The sequence below is a fragment of the Phycomyces blakesleeanus genome (assembly GCF_001638985.1).
Source record: "Phycomyces blakesleeanus NRRL 1555(-) unplaced genomic scaffold PHYBLscaffold_11, whole genome shotgun sequence".
Lineage (NCBI taxonomy): Eukaryota > Fungi > Mucoromycota > Mucoromycetes > Mucorales > Phycomycetaceae > Phycomyces > Phycomyces blakesleeanus.
In genome coordinates, this window is record NW_017265144.1 from 47,004 (window position 1) to 66,093 (window position 19,090).

At 35.4% G+C, this 19,090-nt stretch overlaps 5 protein-coding genes across 5 annotated transcripts; 4 read left to right on the forward strand and 1 right to left on the reverse strand.

Annotated features, from left to right (window-relative positions):
- Positions 1 to 291: 291 nt before the first annotated feature.
- On the forward strand, positions 292 to 1,879 carry PHYBLDRAFT_145548 (hypothetical protein; the record flags this gene model as incomplete). Its single annotated transcript, XM_018431471.1, has 4 exons — positions 292 to 890; positions 985 to 1,144; positions 1,217 to 1,319; positions 1,401 to 1,879. The coding sequence occupies 4 exons, from the start codon at positions 292 to 294 to the stop codon at positions 1,877 to 1,879; spliced, it is 1,341 nt and encodes a 446-aa protein (XP_018291181.1).
- A 4,726-nt stretch (positions 1,880 to 6,605) lies between these two features.
- Positions 6,606 to 8,537, forward strand: PHYBLDRAFT_145549 (hypothetical protein; the record flags this gene model as incomplete). Its single annotated transcript, XM_018431472.1, has 8 exons — positions 6,606 to 6,692; positions 6,765 to 6,788; positions 6,894 to 7,007; positions 7,095 to 7,176; positions 7,234 to 7,353; positions 7,422 to 7,614; positions 7,706 to 7,888; positions 7,946 to 8,537. The coding sequence occupies 8 exons, from the start codon at positions 6,606 to 6,608 to the stop codon at positions 8,535 to 8,537; spliced, it is 1,395 nt and encodes a 464-aa protein (XP_018291182.1).
- Positions 8,538 to 9,434: 897 nt separating this feature from the next.
- PHYBLDRAFT_78171 (hypothetical protein) lies at positions 9,435 to 10,390 on the reverse strand (the record flags this gene model as incomplete). Its single annotated transcript, XM_018443339.1, has 4 exons — positions 9,435 to 9,682; positions 9,767 to 9,981; positions 10,047 to 10,220; positions 10,270 to 10,390. The coding sequence occupies 4 exons, from the start codon at positions 10,388 to 10,390 to the stop codon at positions 9,476 to 9,478; spliced, it is 717 nt and encodes a 238-aa protein (XP_018291183.1). The 3' UTR covers positions 9,435 to 9,475.
- A 272-nt stretch (positions 10,391 to 10,662) lies between these two features.
- On the forward strand, positions 10,663 to 15,347 carry PHYBLDRAFT_145551 (hypothetical protein; the record flags this gene model as incomplete). The annotated part of the gene is made up of 9 exons (XM_018431473.1): positions 10,663 to 10,726; positions 10,945 to 13,007; positions 13,076 to 13,430; positions 13,506 to 14,350; positions 14,430 to 14,504; positions 14,567 to 14,934; positions 15,007 to 15,060; positions 15,128 to 15,144; positions 15,208 to 15,347. 9 exons carry the CDS (start codon positions 10,663 to 10,665, stop codon positions 15,345 to 15,347), a joined length of 3,981 nt encoding a protein of 1,326 aa, XP_018291184.1.
- A 1,430-nt stretch (positions 15,348 to 16,777) lies between these two features.
- Positions 16,778 to 18,675, forward strand: PHYBLDRAFT_145552 (hypothetical protein; the record flags this gene model as incomplete). The annotated part of the gene is made up of 2 exons (XM_018431474.1): positions 16,778 to 17,455; positions 17,563 to 18,675. The coding sequence occupies 2 exons, from the start codon at positions 16,778 to 16,780 to the stop codon at positions 18,673 to 18,675; spliced, it is 1,791 nt and encodes a 596-aa protein (XP_018291185.1).
- Between the last annotated feature and the right edge of the window lie 415 nt (positions 18,676 to 19,090).

The following is a 19,090-nucleotide window of genomic DNA, read 5'->3' on the forward strand; positions in this document are numbered from 1 at the left end:
AGCTTACCCCATTTTTTTATATTGAACTCAAAGTTAAACCCACAAAGAAAGCCTAAATAATATATTATAATATAATATAATATAATATAATAATTTATATAAAAAGAAAGAAAGAAAGCTGCGTTTTATGTAACAAGGGAAATGGCGGGATATCAACATGCACGGCCTCCCTTCGAAAAAAAAATGAAAGAGAAAAAAAAAAACATTTGTATAGACAGCAGAGCATTCAATCTCCTTCTTCTTCTTTCTTCTTCCTTCTTCGCCTTATTTTCTCTCTTTCTTTATCCCCCCATGGCAGCTTCACCCAATAACATTTCTCTTGAGAACCGCCTGGAAGGTTATGTAGGAAACCTCAGTGCTGCACAGACTACTGCACTCAAACAGCTTTGGATCAAACTATTTGCTTTATTCAAGCAAGAAGGCCAGCCTTACGTTGTTCCAACCAAGCCAGCCCAACCTGAAACAAAAGCTACGGGTGGCTTCTTTGGGTTTGGTGCAAAGGTCGAACCCGTCCAAAAGGATGTATTCTTGGGCGCAACTACGGATGAGAAGTGGTTGACTCTTCCTGAAGAAAAGGCCATTGAACTGATTCCGGGTAGTATGCTTCACAAGACTTTCTGGAATTTGGTCGCCACAGACAACCCCGATGCTTCTCTGTGTCGCTTCTTGCGGGCTCGTAAATGGGACTGCGAAGCTGCTTACAAGATGTTGATTAATACCTTGCGTTGGCGTCTGGTTATGCGTGTGGATGAGATTGCTTCCCTTGGAGAATCGGGTCTGAGAGATCTGTTGAATAAATCTCTGGATGGAATGGGTGACTCGTTTATTAAGCAAGTACATTCTGGAAAGGCTACTTTGGGTGGACCGGATAAGGCTGGCCGTGTTGTCTGGTAAGGCTCATTACGGGTTATTGTAGATAAAAAAAAAGCCATATGTTTCATAGTAACAGAATGTGAGATTTCCTCGGAAATATATATATACTAGTTTCATAAATGTCCAGTTGCATCATAAAGAAGAGCAGTCCCTCGAGGTCGTCAAGCTTTTGACCCTCTACATCATGGAAACATCTCGTCTTGCTTGTGGATATCCTATGAACAACGCAGGTCTTGTATTCAACCTTGAGAATTTTACTTTGAGCAACATGGTGAGTTTAGTCAGATTTACTGTATATACTTGGGGTTATATAGACTAATAAGAGCTATATGTGAGAAATCAGGACTTTGAGTTTGTCAAATTCCTGCTTGGATGTCTGGAGGCTTACTATCCTGAAACACTCGGCTCTTGCTACATTCACAAGGCTCCCTGGGTATTCTCAACTGGTAATAAATATTTACACTGTTATTATTACTTGAAAAAAAAACCAGAAGAAGGGGGATTGATACTAATAAGTTATCTCGTAGTTTGGGCAATGATTACACCTTTGTTGGATCCCGAAGTGGCTAGCAAGATCGTGTTTACCAAAGATCTCGAAGAGCTCACAAAATATATTGATGTCTCAAATCTGCCTGTCATCATCACCGGAAACCCCAACCGTAAGACAAAGGACGAAAGCACCAAGGCTGATCCTCCTGCTCCCGGGACCCTCAATCCTCCCCAAACACCTGCTGTCGTGGCATTTTTGGGCGCACTAGAAAAATATGAAATTGTTACCAAAGCATGGGCAGAGACCCAGACCGTAGAAAACGATACCGAAGATGCCATAAGACGTCTGGAAAACGGACGAGCTTATCGTGTTGCTCGTATCAAGGCCGAAAAGGACCTTAGAGGACCTACAATCTATCATGCCAAGGGATTGGTCAAGGTGACAGATGAAGGCCGACTTATCCTTGACTTTGGCGTTGATAGTTCGGGTCAAATAGATGTTACTGAGTGCGTTTAAAAAAAAAGAATTAAATACAAGTTATATAAATATTATTAAGCTTTAATTTTTCTTTTGTATCTTAGAAGATCCTGTACAGCCTATACATTTCTCTTTCTCTTACACCATTTGTTAACTCTCTTCACTTATCAAATATATATATACATCTACGTACATATCTATGTTTCATATATTATAAATGGTCTATATATTCTTCTTCTAATAAATACCAGCACATGTCCACATGTGAACACTTGTGAAGCAACACAAAAGTTTGATGTTCAGGGCCCACTCATTATTTTCAGGCTCAGTCTACGAACACAATGAGATCCAAGTAAGAGCCCCAGGAATATTCCCTTTATATATACATATATACATACTTCATCTGTCTTTATTACACTTGTATACATACGGAAGATACAGATCTTAATAATCAAGTACAGCAACAAATCGTTGATATTTCTGTGACTGAGAATAATTTCAAAATAAATTAGGTGAATAATATTTTATTTTAGATGTTACAAGAGAAAAATAAATTCAGACCAGTCAGACTGTACTTTTAGATATACTAGAACTTCTTCTATTTTTTTTTTATTAGACAAGGTATGCTAATAATGTCCAAAATATACTATTACTCTTATTTCTGGTAGTAGAGCTTGGTTCTGCTTTATTTATTTACAAGTACTAATAACTAACCCGGAAGAGTAACGATACATAGAATTTTGAAATTATAAAAAATCAAAGGGTTACTGAAGTAATCCTGCTTTAGATATATCTTTGTGCGTTGTTATTTTCGGTAGACTACGGTCAATATCAGAGAGAATATTATTAGGATAGAATAGAGTATCCTAAAAAAATGAGTTGATAACGAGAACTCCAAGTGTTTTGTTGAATACATGAAAATACTTTGTGCGGACAGACTAAAAGTTCAAAAAAAAAGGGCAAAAAAAGGATAAAACAAGTTCAGGATGAACTTAGTCAATCAGACTAATTTATGACTGTCCACACCTTTTTTTTTATAAAAAATAATAATAATATCAAAATTATGCTAGATGGTGCCTCTGTTATTAATGAGAATCTTTTATTGCAAGTTATCCTAGACATTGTACCCTATAGCACATAGTTTTGATCAAAGATATGCTCTTCTTCTCAACCTAAATGGCAATGGAAGAAGACTAGCCAATTTGAGTCGATTAAAAACTTTGTTCTTTTTTTGCCTTTTTTTGAACTTTTAGTCTTTCCATACCAACTGTTAGCATTGGTGACATGGTTATAAGCATAAAATTGGTATAAAATAATCCTAAATATTTTAATAGTATACTAGATCTCCAAATCATAGATAGTACAAAACAAAGTCAAAAGGATTTAGTCATTTATTTTCTTTAAAAAAAAAACACACACACACACATATCAAAGTGCAATATTATATGTGAAATCCAATTATTTAATTTTCATTTGCCGTTCTTTTTTTGCTACTTTTTTGTAGCACATAAAAAATAGGCCGTTTAGTACGATTTTTTTCTAAAGTAAGCTTCTAATCCCGAAGTCATAAAATTTTTCTTTTTTGATTATACGACATTAGGAGAAATACATTTTTGAAACACCGCCGCATTTTTTTTTGTGTAGGAAAATTGCTAGCCTCACAAAAATGCCACGCTCCCAGGTGTTTTAAATTACTAAAAACAGCTTAGACCGTTTGAGTTCCAAACATGCTCTACAATCTACCAAAAAGACTGGGCATTTGAAATTTAAATTAATTATTTTATTTTACTTTACTTTTTTGCTTTTTTATAAGCTTTCAATTAGTTTTTGATTTTTTATTATTATTTTATAACAAGTAATTGACCCTCTTATTCCAACTATAATTTTATTTAAATATTATACTGTATTGCAATTAAGGTATTTGTGATTGATTTTGGATTAGTATCTCAATTTTATAAAAAATAGATACTGTGAGAGTGTTATCTATTAAAAAAAATTAAAAAAATATACGAGATGTTCGGAACTAATCTTGGGTTAGTATCTTAAGATTAGAAAAAGTAGATACTGTGAGAATGGTATTTATTAAAGATAGAATAATATGTTTATATATATATCAATCGATAAAGACGCTCTTTTTCTTACTATTCAATTTGCCTCTCTTAATATTTGTACCTCCGCTGTGCCACGTCTGGCGCACAAAACCTACCCACACACACACAGAATCTACCCAGGTACACAGAAATCCACCCACACACACATAAATCTACCTACACACACATATCTTTTTTGTGATGAATTTATAGACCTATACAAAGAATAAATTAATAAATAATTACCATACTTTTTGAAAGTAGAGCTCCCCCCCCCCTCGCTCCCCTTAAGTTTTATGTAACTCTTTGCTATGAAAAGTTTAGTTACTATATATTACAGTTAATATGTAAAAATAAGTCGAGCAGTTTATTGAATGGATAGTAGACTTTAAGTGATGTGGTTATAAAATGGTAAGAAGATTTGCAGAAAATTTAAAGGCAAAGTCTATGTTACGTGCTTATATTCCAACTTTTTAAAGATATAGATTTAACACATTACTTATTCCGGCCTACGAGAGTTTCAACATTATGATATAAAGTATATATATATATACTTCACAGAGACATGAATTTAGTAAAATTCGAATTAAATATAGACTGGATTAATAGATCCAGAAAAAAGAAATGACACTGCCGCACATCATTTCACACAACTAAATTTATCAATTACTTCTTGGACATTTGAAGCTCTCCGAATATCAGTAAATCATCAAGATCTTCAAGATGTACAAATCACACACTTTCCAAAAAAAAAAGGTTTTTTATTTTATTTTATCTAACCTAGGAAGCAGATATATATATATATATCCCTTATGAAAAAGTGGTACAATTTGATAACTGTGTTAGAAGCAATTACAATAATCGTCTGAGGAAAAGAATCGTTTCCCTCCTACGAGGATATCCGTTAGATTTTGTTTCAAGTATAGCTTTCCGTGAACTAGTACATGCTTGGATACGCAAGTAAAGTGATGTCTAGCTCTGTATATAGACAAAATTTCTGCAATACGATACGTTAGCTGGTAGGCGGGTGATTGAGTTATGGTTGGTAAATTGATGTTTCAAAATATGCTCTTGGTATAAAACGTCTTTAAACAGAGATTCCCCTGTTATATCATGCATGACTAAATCGGGGAGCGGGGGTTTTCGAATCTTAGCAGAAGCTTTTGTTGAGTTGTCCAATTTATACTTAAACTGTATTGCCGATACCAAAAAATAATAATAAGATAATAAAGAAAATAGATAAGAAAACAGATTGGTATCTCACAGATATTGTAGTAAACCTCCTTAGATATTAAACCTGATGTGGGATATAATCAAAACGTAATATTTTAAGCCTTTTTTTATTTATATATCTGTAGTGCAGAGGAATTCATATTTTAAAATGTAATTAGCTTAAATGTTCCAAGTAGGGTGTTATATTGCTCCTCTTGACTTTTTTTTGATAGGTCTATAATAAAGGTGAAAATTTATGCTAAGATTGTTAAATTTTTATGTGTGTATGTTAGGTATTCTTCTTTTATGTTGAATATCGATTATGTGTGGTGTAATATAATCAAAATTATGCTCTATAATATGACTATGCAAGTCTGTACGTTAAATGTCTCAGTAATAATACACCTTGCTTTATGTGGGAATACGCACTTTTTGTGTGTGGGTACGAATATCAGAGCACTATATAATTAACCTGTCAATTAAAAGAAACACACTTATATTATTTACTCGCATACATTGTGTAGTATGATATTAAACCAATACTATTTAGTATGATGAGCACTCTTCAAAATTGTGAAAAAGTGTAAAGAATATTCTTTAGTTTGTGGAGGGCAATATCCTGTGACGTTATAATAGCAAAATTATATGTACATACATACTTAAAGCACTCGCCTTTTCAGAGATATGTATGCAAGAAATACACTTTTACTTTGGTGCTGGTCACTTGAAAGACATATATGTTATATTTTATTGAAGAGAAAAAAGCTCAAAGTATAAAGCTCTTCGCGGTTGTAACAAGGAGAATTATTGATATTCGTCTTTTATTTTGGACGGTCATAACTTAATGGGTCTTCTAAGCTGAACTCCTCAATCAAAGAAAATAGAGCTTATTATTTTTATTATCCACAATTTGGGCATCGAGGAATCTTATACTCAGCTCAAAGATAGCGAACTAGAACAAAGAAATATGAAAATGCTCATCAATCCCCCCCCCCCCCCTTTTTTTTTAACATCAATGTCATATTGATCGCAGGGGTATTTGATATCATAGCAAACCAAAATATTACAAAGGTTCAGAAAGTCTTTTTTTTATGAAACTACTATTTTTTCAATTTTTTCTTAGCATACAATTTTAATAGAAGACTACATTAGATTATCCCTCCAAAGGCTTTAGAAAAACAGGCATAGACCAAGAATGTATTATAGTGCTTGATTCTTACTATTCAATCCCTTGAATCTTATTTTAGCCACATTAACTTGGGTAACAATGGCCTGACTTAAAGATAGTGTGCAGCGTCCGTGATCAATAGTTATCTTTTTATTATTTTCGTAGAATACCTAATAATATAACTGCTAATGAGTGTCTATATACTGAGACAACCAAAAGCAAAAGTATATATAAAGAGAAATAAGTATGTAGTTATCCAATCTTATAAAAAGTAATACCTTTACACATCAATTAAATGTCTCTTTTCGCCAAAAATAACACCGAAACCATCAATACTTTTGATACCGAAAATTTACAAGATAAATCCAGCGATGCACCAAAGGTAATGTCAAAGCAATAATTTAATAATGTTTAATATACCAATCTTATATGTTTCTTTATTTATAACTTATAGATCTTTAATACTGAAGTGCCCTTTGTAAATATTCTGCACATTCACTCTTTATTTATCACCAAATATTCTGACGTTATTTTATCTTTTTTTGTTCTATAAAAAATACTACTACTACTACTACTACTACAGGATCATATCATCAGCAGAAAGGTTAAAAGCTCACGGCACATAATTCTAAACCAGCCTGAGATCTTAAACGCAATTGGGTTTCTTGAAGTACAATACTTAAAGCATTTCATCAAAGTACGTATACAATTGTAAATTGAAAGAAGAGAGAGAGAAAATCATGAATGCTAGTCATAATAGTGAATGCTTATAAATTTATAATAGGCCGCAGAAAACTCCCCATCTGTAAATACTGTTATTGTTAAAGGCACCGGGCGTGCCTTTTCTTCTGGTGGAGATGTTTTATGTAAGTGCTATCGATAGATTTAATGAAGAACTTTTTTTTCTTAACTTATGTTTATAGCACTCTATAAGAGTATTTACATACCCAACAACATACATGGCTATAAGAAAGCCTGGGACATTTGGAACATAATAGCCAGCATGAAGAAGCCATATGTGGCAATTATGGATGGATTTTCCAGTAAGTAGAATTAATGCTCTATTTTTAAAATACCCACCAACGTTCTTATGGATCTTTTATTGTACTAGTTGGCACAGGTGCGGGTCTTGCTGCTCATGGTTCGTTCAGAGTAGCCACAGAGAAAACTGTATTTTCTATGCCAGAAGCAGCTTTTGGTTTTGTGTCTGATGCTGGATCAAGCTTCTTCCTTAACCAACTGGACAACATGATTGGAACTTATATTGCTCTTACTGCTCAGTACCTTAAGGGCGCCGATGTTTTGTAAGCAAAAGAAGAATAAGAAGTAGAAGTAGATGAAAAAGACGGTTTTGCACCCATGAGATTATCGCAATTTATCTCACACATCAATTAGTTTTTCAGGGATTGCTACCCACTATGTTCCTAGCCACCGTTTAGGAGCCATGGAGTATCGTATCTCCCAATTGGATGTAGTCGACCATGATGAAGTAGACAGTATTATCGAAGAATTCTCGGCAGATCCGGGGACACAGTATCGCCATACTCTCAAAGGCAATGTTGTCAAGACAATCAAAAAGTATTTATCTTTGTCAGTGAAACCTCATGATACATTATTAATCTGTAAATTATCTAGCTGCTTTAAATACAATACAGTCGAAGAGATTCTGGAGGCGCTCGATAAAGATGGTTCAGATTTTGCTTTAAAGACTAAAACAGAGATGTTGAAACTTTCACCCACGTCTCTCAAAGCAAATCTTGAATTGATAAGACGCGCATCAAAATCAAGTTTCGCTAGCTGCATGGAAAGTGAGTCCCGGGCAGCGATGAACAAACTACTGTGTCCGGATTTCAAGGAAGGTGTCGACGCTCGTTTTGTTAAACATACTCAGCCACGGTGGAATCCTTCTACACTAAACGCAGTTGACATTGACTATGTTCGGTCAGAGATTTTAGATAAACAGAATGTTTATACAGCCAAAATATTCCATGAAAACGCCTTTCACGCCTATCCGTACTGGAAGTATGGGCTTCCTTCTGATAAAGATGTGCAGAAAATCATCCAGAATCCTGAAACGGCTTTCTATAACTATTATCAAGTGGTCAGTTACTTTTTACAAAAAAGTAACTATAAATTTGGAGTTTTGGAAAAGGTTATCGATATCTTGGACCGCAACACTAGATCTGGAGACAAAAGCTTGGCAGGCAAAATAGAATGGATTGAATAGCTTTTAATATATATATTTAAACGCACTATTATTGACACATATACTGCTTTAAAATATATACTTGTTTTATACTTTCTACCAATATATTAATTATGTTCAACTAAATAAATTACAAATCCCTTATCTTTATCTTTCTGGTTTTCGATAATTTTTTCTAATTTTTAAAGCAAACATTATATCAAAGCAACTGACTAAAATAGCATATGCTTGGATAAGTCTGGTACTCCAGGATCAGTAAGATAGTCTGGTATTTGATTCAATCCCAAATATTTCTATCAATAACCGATTTGTAAGAAAACACAAATATGCGATTATCTATAAAAATTAAAAGATAAAAAAGTAAGTTTTATGCAAGAACATTTTCTAGAATCATCTTTGAAAATACCCTTGAAATCGATCTCTAAATCGTCATTTCTTCAATAGTCCTAGTAAGAAAAAAAAATTAGGCAACCATCTTGTGAAGAACATTTGGCTATATATTAAAGATTTTTATTAGTATACTGTAGATACGTGAAATAGTGTGATTAGCAAAACAGTATACATTACTCATGATTAGTATCTCAAAATAATTTACATGTTGATTTCAGTGGTATTAATTTACTGACTAACATGTAAATTATGCAAAAATGATCATTAATCATGGTGTTTTATTTAATAATTTCTTAAAAAAATAACATGGGTTGCTATCATGCTTATTATAAGTTATAGGTCAGATGTGAAATACCTGGAACTAGTGCCATTTAAGCATTATTTCCTTCTGCAGTAAGACCAAATAATTCTAGCTAAACAAATTTGATAATAAAAATCGTATATCTTTTTGGATAATATGGGGCAAGTACTTATCCTCAAGAGATGTCCAAAGAACAGACCTTTTTCTTAGTTTGAAAGAACATTTTTGATTTCGTGCTTGTGACACACTATATACAGGCTTTATTATTTTATCCGTAACGAATACCTGCATAGAAACCAACTAAAAATGTTGACTTGAATTGAAGATTATGTGTCAAGAAGCCTATAAACTTATTCCACTTGGAAGACAGATCCTTTACAGTGACACGACCATCCTTATCCACATCAAATCCCTTCTTATAGCCACCCTCTAAGCGATCCCAGTGAACAGTAATAAATCCATTATAAGATAAGTACTAGAAAATTCAGTAACAAATTGCGATTAGTTTTATTTCATTTTTCAAAGAAGTCTATCTCTGTTTTCTAATTCTCGTGCTTACCTGCAAAAACACAAACCCGGTACCGATTGCCAGGGCAACCAGTTTACCAGCTTGCTTCACCAAATATCCAACACAAACACCAAGGACAGTGCCAAAGGCAATTTCACCTTTGTGAATAAGTTTCTTGTTGCTTTTGGTTGTTATGCCAGCTTCTTGTTGAAGAGCATCAAGAGCATCGGCTGCTGAACCTATACCGACATTTTGGGTTGCAAATCCTATTTTTCTGAGATAATAAGTCATAGTCATTTACCCTTGTGATTCCGAAAGCCTTCATCATTACCTTGACATGAGACAGGCTTCTTAAAAAACACGGAGCCTGTCATGCTACTAGAAACAGCCAAAGCCAGAATTTTGGAGGCGCCAACAAGTGGGGAGCTAGATAAGCTTCGCGACCCAGTGTTCGAGACTTGTTTGTTGGCAACGAATGCAAATGAACTACCCGAGTTCAGGGACCCTGAGAAGGAATGAGGTCATGAATGAGATTTAGAATGCACGGTTCTTACGTGTGTGGACTGTCAGCTGGCGTATGGCAGGTGAAGGCAACAACGAGCCCTGGGTAGAGACACGAGTACATAGCGCAAAGGCATTGCTTGCAGGACGGATTACTCTGGTGGAACGGTACATGTTTATCAAGAAGCCATTATCCGGGTGACTCCGCACCCCTAAGAATGATTAACCCACTGTCCAACAGACTGAAAGCCATGATGTAACTATGTGACTATGGTATGGACCCGGCAAAATTGTAGTCGGATGTGAATAGAGCTATAAACGCTGAAATGCCTGACTATGTAAAAAAGAAAAATCTAAAAATAAAATTGCATTGATGTTCGTTTCCAAAATTAAATTCTCCACACCCTCCTCCTCCTGAGCGTACGCACAGACACCAGTAACATATCATGACTATATTTAACTCCATCAAAGACACGTTCAAGTCCGGTGGAAGCGTTCCGTTAACAGGAGGTACATGATACCACTGACAGTAAGTATTCACCCAGTATATATAAAGAGGCATAATATTTATTTATTTTATTCTTTAAAAATCACAACACCTAGTAATAATAATATTCTCTTCAATTCTCAATATTCAATATATTTTTTTAAAAAAAAGAACAATATCTATATACTCGAATTAGCTTCAAAAGCCAATAAACACCATCGCTAATATCAAATGTGGAAAGTTTCCAAAGGAACCAAGGTGGCTGCCCTGAGTGAAGAAACCCCAAACTCGGAGTCCTGCAAGCCTGTTTGCATACCAATAGATCCGGGCTATCTTTCTGAAATTCAGGCCAACCCGAGCTCAAGAACCATCATGGACAATCCTGAAGAGCAGAGCTCATTTGAATTATCCAGTGACAAGATGTATGTGGCAACTTACAAGAAATCGCAAGAGACCATCACAGTCCACAGAATCGGAACCCATGCCAGATCCAGCGTCGAATTCGAGTATTTTGACTTTTTTATTCAGCTTCCGGCTCCAGTGTCATTTCCATACTATTGTTTCTACAGCGTCTCTTCTAGAGGTCATTATGTCGCTGTATCCTGGTTACAAGCTAGACCGGAATCGTCTTGGTCACCTGAGATTTCTCACTGTTATATCTACAAAGACTCTTTCTCGCCCATTGATAGAGACCATAATGGAAGAGTTATAACAAAGCCATATCACAAGATTCATTTTCAAGGAAACTGCAGATTTTTGCCGGATAATAAGCTCGTATTGACGGATGTACATCACTTGAGGATCTACAGCGACGATTTCGATTTTCTATATCTTATCGATCTTTTTCAAATATCCCAGATGACGCACCAACCACTCGCTCATTCATGGAATCATCGCCTGATGTGGTTTTCGGCTGCAAACAGACCTGACGCCAGTGATGATCTGAATCGCAGTCTAAAATCATCTACCTACACTGTTGTAGACCCTCGAATCAACTTGGACGCCATGGCTAGCGATCTCAAATTTATGACAAAGTCTATCCACCAGGGTGTATTGCTGGACTACAGCTCAGAAGACAACCTTGTGCGGATCTGGTCTGTTCAAGACGGACATTTGATAATTCCGCTCAAAACATCGTGTGACAGTAATACCATATTTTCTGTATCAAAAGATGGAAGCCTCATTGCAAAACTCAGCACCTCAACGGACGATACGGTGATCAAGATATTTGATATTGAAACTGGTCTTTTGGTAAACAGTCTTAAAATAAGAGATACTCGTATATCTGGAACCTCGGTCCATATTGAATTCATTGAAGAAGATCGGTACTTAGCATGTATCTCACATGCAAAGCCATTAAATGGTCCACGCACTCGTCAGACACTCAACCCAAATGATGCCGTATATGGTCTCGAGATCTGGGATGTAGTATCAGGAACATCGGTGGTCTACCAAGAGACAGATTACAGAATCGCAAGCGCAGGGTCTGCTGTAGTTATTGGGCACCCATCCTATCGAGGATCTGCTCTTATTGTGGAGAACACTATGCCCGAGATTCTTTGTGGTCATAAGTTGCGCCTTTTCCCAGTCTCCAAAAAACGAAGCAGATATAGTACACATGAAGACGTTGATGAGTTTCCATGGGGACAGCTGACTCCGATTATTCCGTCAATTGATTTGCAATCCAAGCAAGATGTCTTCTTTGAGGCCGAGTTTCACGACAAACATGCTCTTTCACCTGGCATTGCAAGTTATTTTCTTGATACTTCCAAGACTCTGGTTCTTAGAATCGGTAGATATTCTGTCCAGGTTTGGCGTACAAAAAGATTAGAGAAACAAGGACACCACCAGCATCCTGAAAACATGGAAAATATTGATCCAAAGACTCTGGGACTCCATAAGCTGGTCTATATGTATTGTATCCCAATTGAATACACAAGCTCAAGATATGATATCCGTACTCTTTCTCGAGATAATCTAGAAATTCAGACGCCATCCATTCGTGCGGACAGGATTAGGTGGTACTCTGAGTGTAGTCAATATCTAAGCAATGAGTGTTTTACCGATGGCTTATCGCAGTCCTCGACCCCAGATGTGGATTTCTCGCAAGGACTTTACCGTCTCCGAATTACCTATGAATCTCTACAGGATGGCTTAAATTATACAAACGGACCTAGCAATCAAGAGGAAATATACATCCCATTTAGAATACAGGCTGCGCCGTTTATTGTTCTAAAGTACACTTTTAACTCTCTGCCATCGATCTTACAACTTAATCAATATTTTGAGGGAAAAAATTGGAAGGTAAAGTTTATAGTGCACTTTTTATTGCACTAGAATTAACAATCCATTTATTTTCTGTTCTACGTTAGACCCATCATTTTTCTAGTATTGTAAAACAGATGCAAAGTACAGTGAATTATGCGGTTTATTGTCGCTCTCCGTTCTTTGGGACAATTGCAGGGAACCAAGCGCTCTCCAGTTTACTGTGCTCTCCTGGTGATGATGATTTACTGTCTTCTATCCTAGACGGAACTATTAACATAAAGACCTGTTTCCATGACATCAGCCGGAAGCAAAGCCCGCTAACAGTAGCTATACAGAATGGATCTCCACAAAGGGTCAAGATACTGGTTGAATATATCATTTCCGCTTCCAAAAAATTTGGTCCTGGATATATGGCAATATTTGTACGAGTTCTTCCTAGCTTATGCAAGCATTTTCCTGGTAAAGTTGTTTTTATGAGCCAAAATAGTATAATCAATAGCATACATTTATTAATTTTATATTATATTACACTAGACTTGGTACCTGATTGGATCCGTTCCCTTTCTTACGTTCCGGCAACAAGTGCTTATCCTTTGGTTTCCCGGGACTCCCCAGTATTACCTGGTAAAAGCCTACTGACACACAAGCAAGAATTATGGGGATTCTCTGCATTGGAGCAGCTACCTGTTTACCGTGGACTTTACAAAAAGGCAATATATACTGTGAAAACTCAACTAGACGTCTTCAAGTTTGGTCAGTATAAGAAAGGCAGAAACGTCCAAGAGATAAAGAGACAACAAGACTTGAAGGAAAAAGAGAAAAGAATCCCATTGAGTCATGATCGAAAACCACACCTTGCAACCTTGTGTGTAGTCCCTTTACCAAGTTATACTGCTTATACCGAGAACTTTCGCACACTTTTTAATCATATTATGGGAGAACCGCCTGGTCTTGCTTCCGCTTATTCACCGCATAGTCTGTTTACAGTCCAGGCTTCGACAGGAAACAGCGAGGTGTTTAGAAACGGAGAACCAGTTATGGAAGCCTTGCTTATTTACAAATGGCGTGCGTTTGCCCGAAATCGTTTCTTCTTGATATATTTGATATATATCTCCTACTATACTCTATATTCAATCACCGTGGCATTCTCAAAGGAGGTCTTTAACTATGACGCTCAAACCCGTGTGATATCTCCTGCCCACCGGTCCTGTCTCATAATAATGATTGCTATATCAATTGTATTTATTATACAAGAAACCCGCCAAATTATGGTTAGCCGGACAAATTACTTTAGGCTTTTCTACAACTATATTTCATTGACAGCAGTTTGCTTGCCTGCAATTGCAACCATAGTACTTCTTTCTGGGCACACTTATCCGGTATATATATATATATATATATGAGCTAGTCTGAGTAAATAAGTGTAATATACTAACTTTACTTCTCTGTTCTAAATAGGTTGAAGCTTCCGCGATCTCTGTTCTTATTCTATGGCTTCACGCAATTGTTCGGTTGCGTGTAATGAAAGAATTTGTAAGTTATAAATCATGCAAATATTTTAATTTTTAACATGTATGACTTATGCTCTGTCTTAGGGAATAATGGTTGAGATTGTTGTACAAATAAGCAAGCGTGTACTTCCTATGTTTGCCTTGCTGGTCTTTATTGTTTTTGCGTTCTCACACACTTTTATTGTATTGCTTCGAAACGAAAGTAGCGGAGAATTTGCTGAAACATTTGATGGTATAATCGGTGGTACACAAAGCTTTTACATAACTTCACGAGATTCTGGTAGTGAAAACAAGTTTAGACATGTCGGGACGGCACTCAAGGCGGTGTGGCTTTTTGTTAATGGTGATTGGGAGGCTATAAGTGATAAACCCGTGGAAGATCAAACATTAGTTACAGTCCTTGCCGTAATACTTTCCTTTAGCACAACCTTTATTCTTTTGAATATACTGATGTAAGTAAATATAGACACACTTTGTCTACAAAAGACACACAAAAAAACAGTGTTAACGAAATGTATATACAGTGCCTTGATGACAGACGTTGTGGAGGAAGTTAAACGTAAAGGAAAAAGAGTGTGGTAAATATATGACGATTTATTTAATGTATATTAAGTATTAAAGCTAACTTTAAATAAAACTTTATAGGATAAGTTACTTGGCTGGTAAGTTTTCTAAAAAAAATTACAATTAGAGGGACATCTAACGTTTTTGTAACGGATTTAAAGAATCACTTGCTGAGATTGAGCTATACTGGTGCTTTCCCTGGGAGCGACGTAATAGAAGGTCCCATCCAGACTATATATACTATGTTGCATATGCAAGAGCAATAGAAGACTATAAGAAAAGTGAATCTGAGGACGACTAGCTTTCTAAAATGCTAATAATTAAGCGCTAGGGGGAGGAAAAGAGCAATTCTAAGAGGATTTTTTACAATTATGAACAATTATGTATCTTCATACTCTCTTAGATATAAAATACAGTATAATCAAAGAGTTCGAAGAGTATGAAGACAATAAATATATATATGCCTAAAATTCCTTATATTCTATTCTGTTGTCTTACTACTCAATGCTTTCTAAAAATGCAATGAAAATTGCCCGGGGTTATTTTTTATTTTAATAATATTTTTGTCTTCTGATGGTCCGAGACAGAATTAGAGTACCTAGACTATATTTACACACCAATAACTATATTGAATTTCTACTTTATATATAGAAAACAAAAGCTATCGATATATTTCTTATGTGCAGTAAAGTTTATATTATGTAGTTCAAGTGGCCAATTCAAATAAACTACGATAACCTTTATACAATAGCTTATTCACATAATAGCTACTTTGGCAGATATTAAATAGTACTCTAAATATCTGAAGATTTATGACTATAACAGCTATCGTAAAGAGCTATGATTTAAATACTAGTCAATACTCCTAAAAAAAACCATAGGCTGAAATCTCATGTAAAAGACTATAGAAATGGAAATATGCTTTCGAATGTAAAAATAAAATACTTATTTTCATAGCCAATTTCAGATCTAAGACACTTTTACTACGAGTTTAATCCTAAACTATTTACAATTCATAAAAACTAAATTCAAGATATACTTGTTCTCTTTTTTACTTGATTTGGTTGCCTTTGACTATACAATGTGTGTAATTGATGGCTTTGTATAGCTTCTCTGGCTTAGAACTTAAAATTTAAGGTTGCTAGGTTACTACATGCATTAGTTAACTCTTCTCATGTACTAATCATATACAAAGTGACCATTAGCCTTCCATTGGGAAAATAAATATGTAATCGCTCTTGGAAACCTTATTGCTTTAAGATGTTTATGTTTCTTTCCACTTCTCAAGTTTGTCTCCTTTTTTGCTCTCCTTAGAGAATTGATCATGTGCTATGAAAGTTAGATGAGCAAGGTGTTGGTTTGCTACATCTTTATTGTTCAATTCTTTCTTTTAATATAGTACAAAATATAAAGTATATTGGAATAAACTTGAACTGACTGTAACTATTTGATATCAAGTATATTCTTATATGAGAATCTTCTTTATACAGTACTAAAAACTTTCTTTTAATTTCAAGTTCCTTGTGTAGACAGCTGATTGCGCCTTGTATTTATGTATGGCTACCACCAAGGATCGAAATGCAACCTGATTTGTAACTCACCATATCAGTTTACCGGGATATATGTCTCCTATTCGTCGATTTAAATTTTGGATATATATAAATAATTCAATATATTTGTTTCTCTCCTCTTTACCTCTTTACCTCTTTACCTCTTTATATATTTATCATTATGAGATACTCAGATCTACCATTTGAAATCCTTGAGCACGTTTCTGATTATCTATCAACAAATGATAAACGCTCCTGTTCACTGACATGCAAGGGATGGAGACACCCATTTCAAAAGGCTCTGTGGAGATACATACGATTAAATTCACACCACACCATCCAACAACTTATCGACATTATTAAAAAGAATCAAAATGTTTCCACATCTTACAGGCTCTGGGTTTATAGCCTACAAATATATGTTTCTTATCCTGGAACAGAAACATCAGATATAGAATTCTCTAAATTACTCCAGTGCCTGCCAAACTTGAGGTGTCTAGACCTAAGACCCATAAGCTATAAAAGCATATATACAGACACAACAAGCTCGGAAAAAATATGGACGTCTCTGGAAACCTTGAAAATACAATCGGAAGGATATAGTGACATACAACAAAGGTTAGACATATTTGAATTTATAAATACGTGTAGCATGCTCCGAGAATTAGAAATACAAGCTATGTTAAGGGATCAACAGTTTGAGTTTAGTATGAATGACTTTGATAACATGCACCTCAACTTGAAAAAACTATCATCTATCACGGTTTACACATGTCTCAAGCTCAACTTTTCAACTATATTGGACACAATCCCAAACATGGTACCCGCTTTTGCAATGACATCTTTAAATATAAGCTGGGTCCGCCACAAAAATAGCTTTGGATATTGTGATGACTGGGATCCTTTGTGGCTGTACTATTTTGGCTACAAATATCCAAACTTGCGCTCCTTAAAGCTAAATCCTAGTGTCCCTATGCCGACAGTGTTACCTGGGGCAAGAACGAAAGAATGATATCTCTTTTTCGATCCAATCCAAACGCATTTCAACACCTGGAAACATTCGATCTCACATACGACAGACATTCCATCCTTTCGAGCTTTATTTTATTGGAAGTGCTTCGTGAATTAAGAGTCCCTCTTAGGCATTTGATATTGGATCCAACACAATTGAGATATATAAGCGAGTCACCCTCAATCAATGTTAACACTGTTCTAGAATTCTTTTCTGAAACACTCCAGAGTTTTAAGGTGAAACGCTTTAAATATATTTCTGCGAACCAAGATCCGACTTTCAAACTATCTTCTTACTACCGGCTTTTGACGGACCTTTACATCAGTAGCAACTATGTAACTCTTGATCTTGGTGATTTATTGGACAAATGCGTGGCCCTTAAACAGCTGGAATTTTGTGCTGGAACACTGGTCATCGATCCAAACACGACAAACGAGGAGTCAAAGAAAGAGCAACAGCAGCACGGATTGCAGATTTTGACATTAAGGAAATGCACCGTAAATTCTGAAATACTTAATTACCTCTCGTCTAGATGTAGAAGTTTGAAACATATAACTTTGGATACTTTGCTCATCAAGGGATCTATTTGTAAAAGGACTGGGTGTTTGCTACTCGATATGCCGCATACCTCCTTGAAGACCCTGAACATTGGTCAGCTTCGATACAGTCCACCATACGAAGAAACAAATGTATACGATCATAGTCGTCTGACGCTTCTGTCTAAATTAAACGACGCTTCATTATCAGACGAAAAGATCGAAAGAGAAAAAAATCAAATTGATTCAGAGCACCCTATATTAACAAGTCACCCTATTGATTGGGTCCATACATATGATGAATCTGCACATTATAAGTATAAGAGAGTAAAAACTACAAAACTTTCAAAGAGTGGAGCCGATATCGCATTTAAATACTTTCAAGAATTTGGGTCCAAAACAGTCCTCCAAAATTCAAAACATCAATGCTTGTACGATGAAGAAATCGGCTATATGGACAGGGAATGCGAACTTCACAAAGGATATGGCCAATTCAGATTTGGCAAGATTGAATGTGTGCATGTTATATGAACATTATACGAAAATCTGGCTTAGAGAATAGGCTATACAATAGGCTTTTTTTTTCAAAATAAAATAAAGTAATTTATATATTGTAAGCTTTCATTAGAGTCGTATTAAAGCAATAAATAAATCATGGATAATATCATAAACTAGGGCACAGAAACTCAATAATAAAATATTTATTCTCTAGCTGTCAAGTTATTAATATGATAATGATAATAAAGAGATATGCACTTTGTCTTGGACTTAATGCTTCAGTGTTGGTTGTCGATTACCATTCGTTAACTTCTCTTATGTGCTTATCATATACCTTGTGAGCATTATCCTTGAATTGCAAAAAAAAAATATCTGTAGTAGTAATCGGAAACCTTAATGCTTCTGGCAGTTTAATATGCCTTTCCACTTCTCCGAGTTGGCTCTTTTT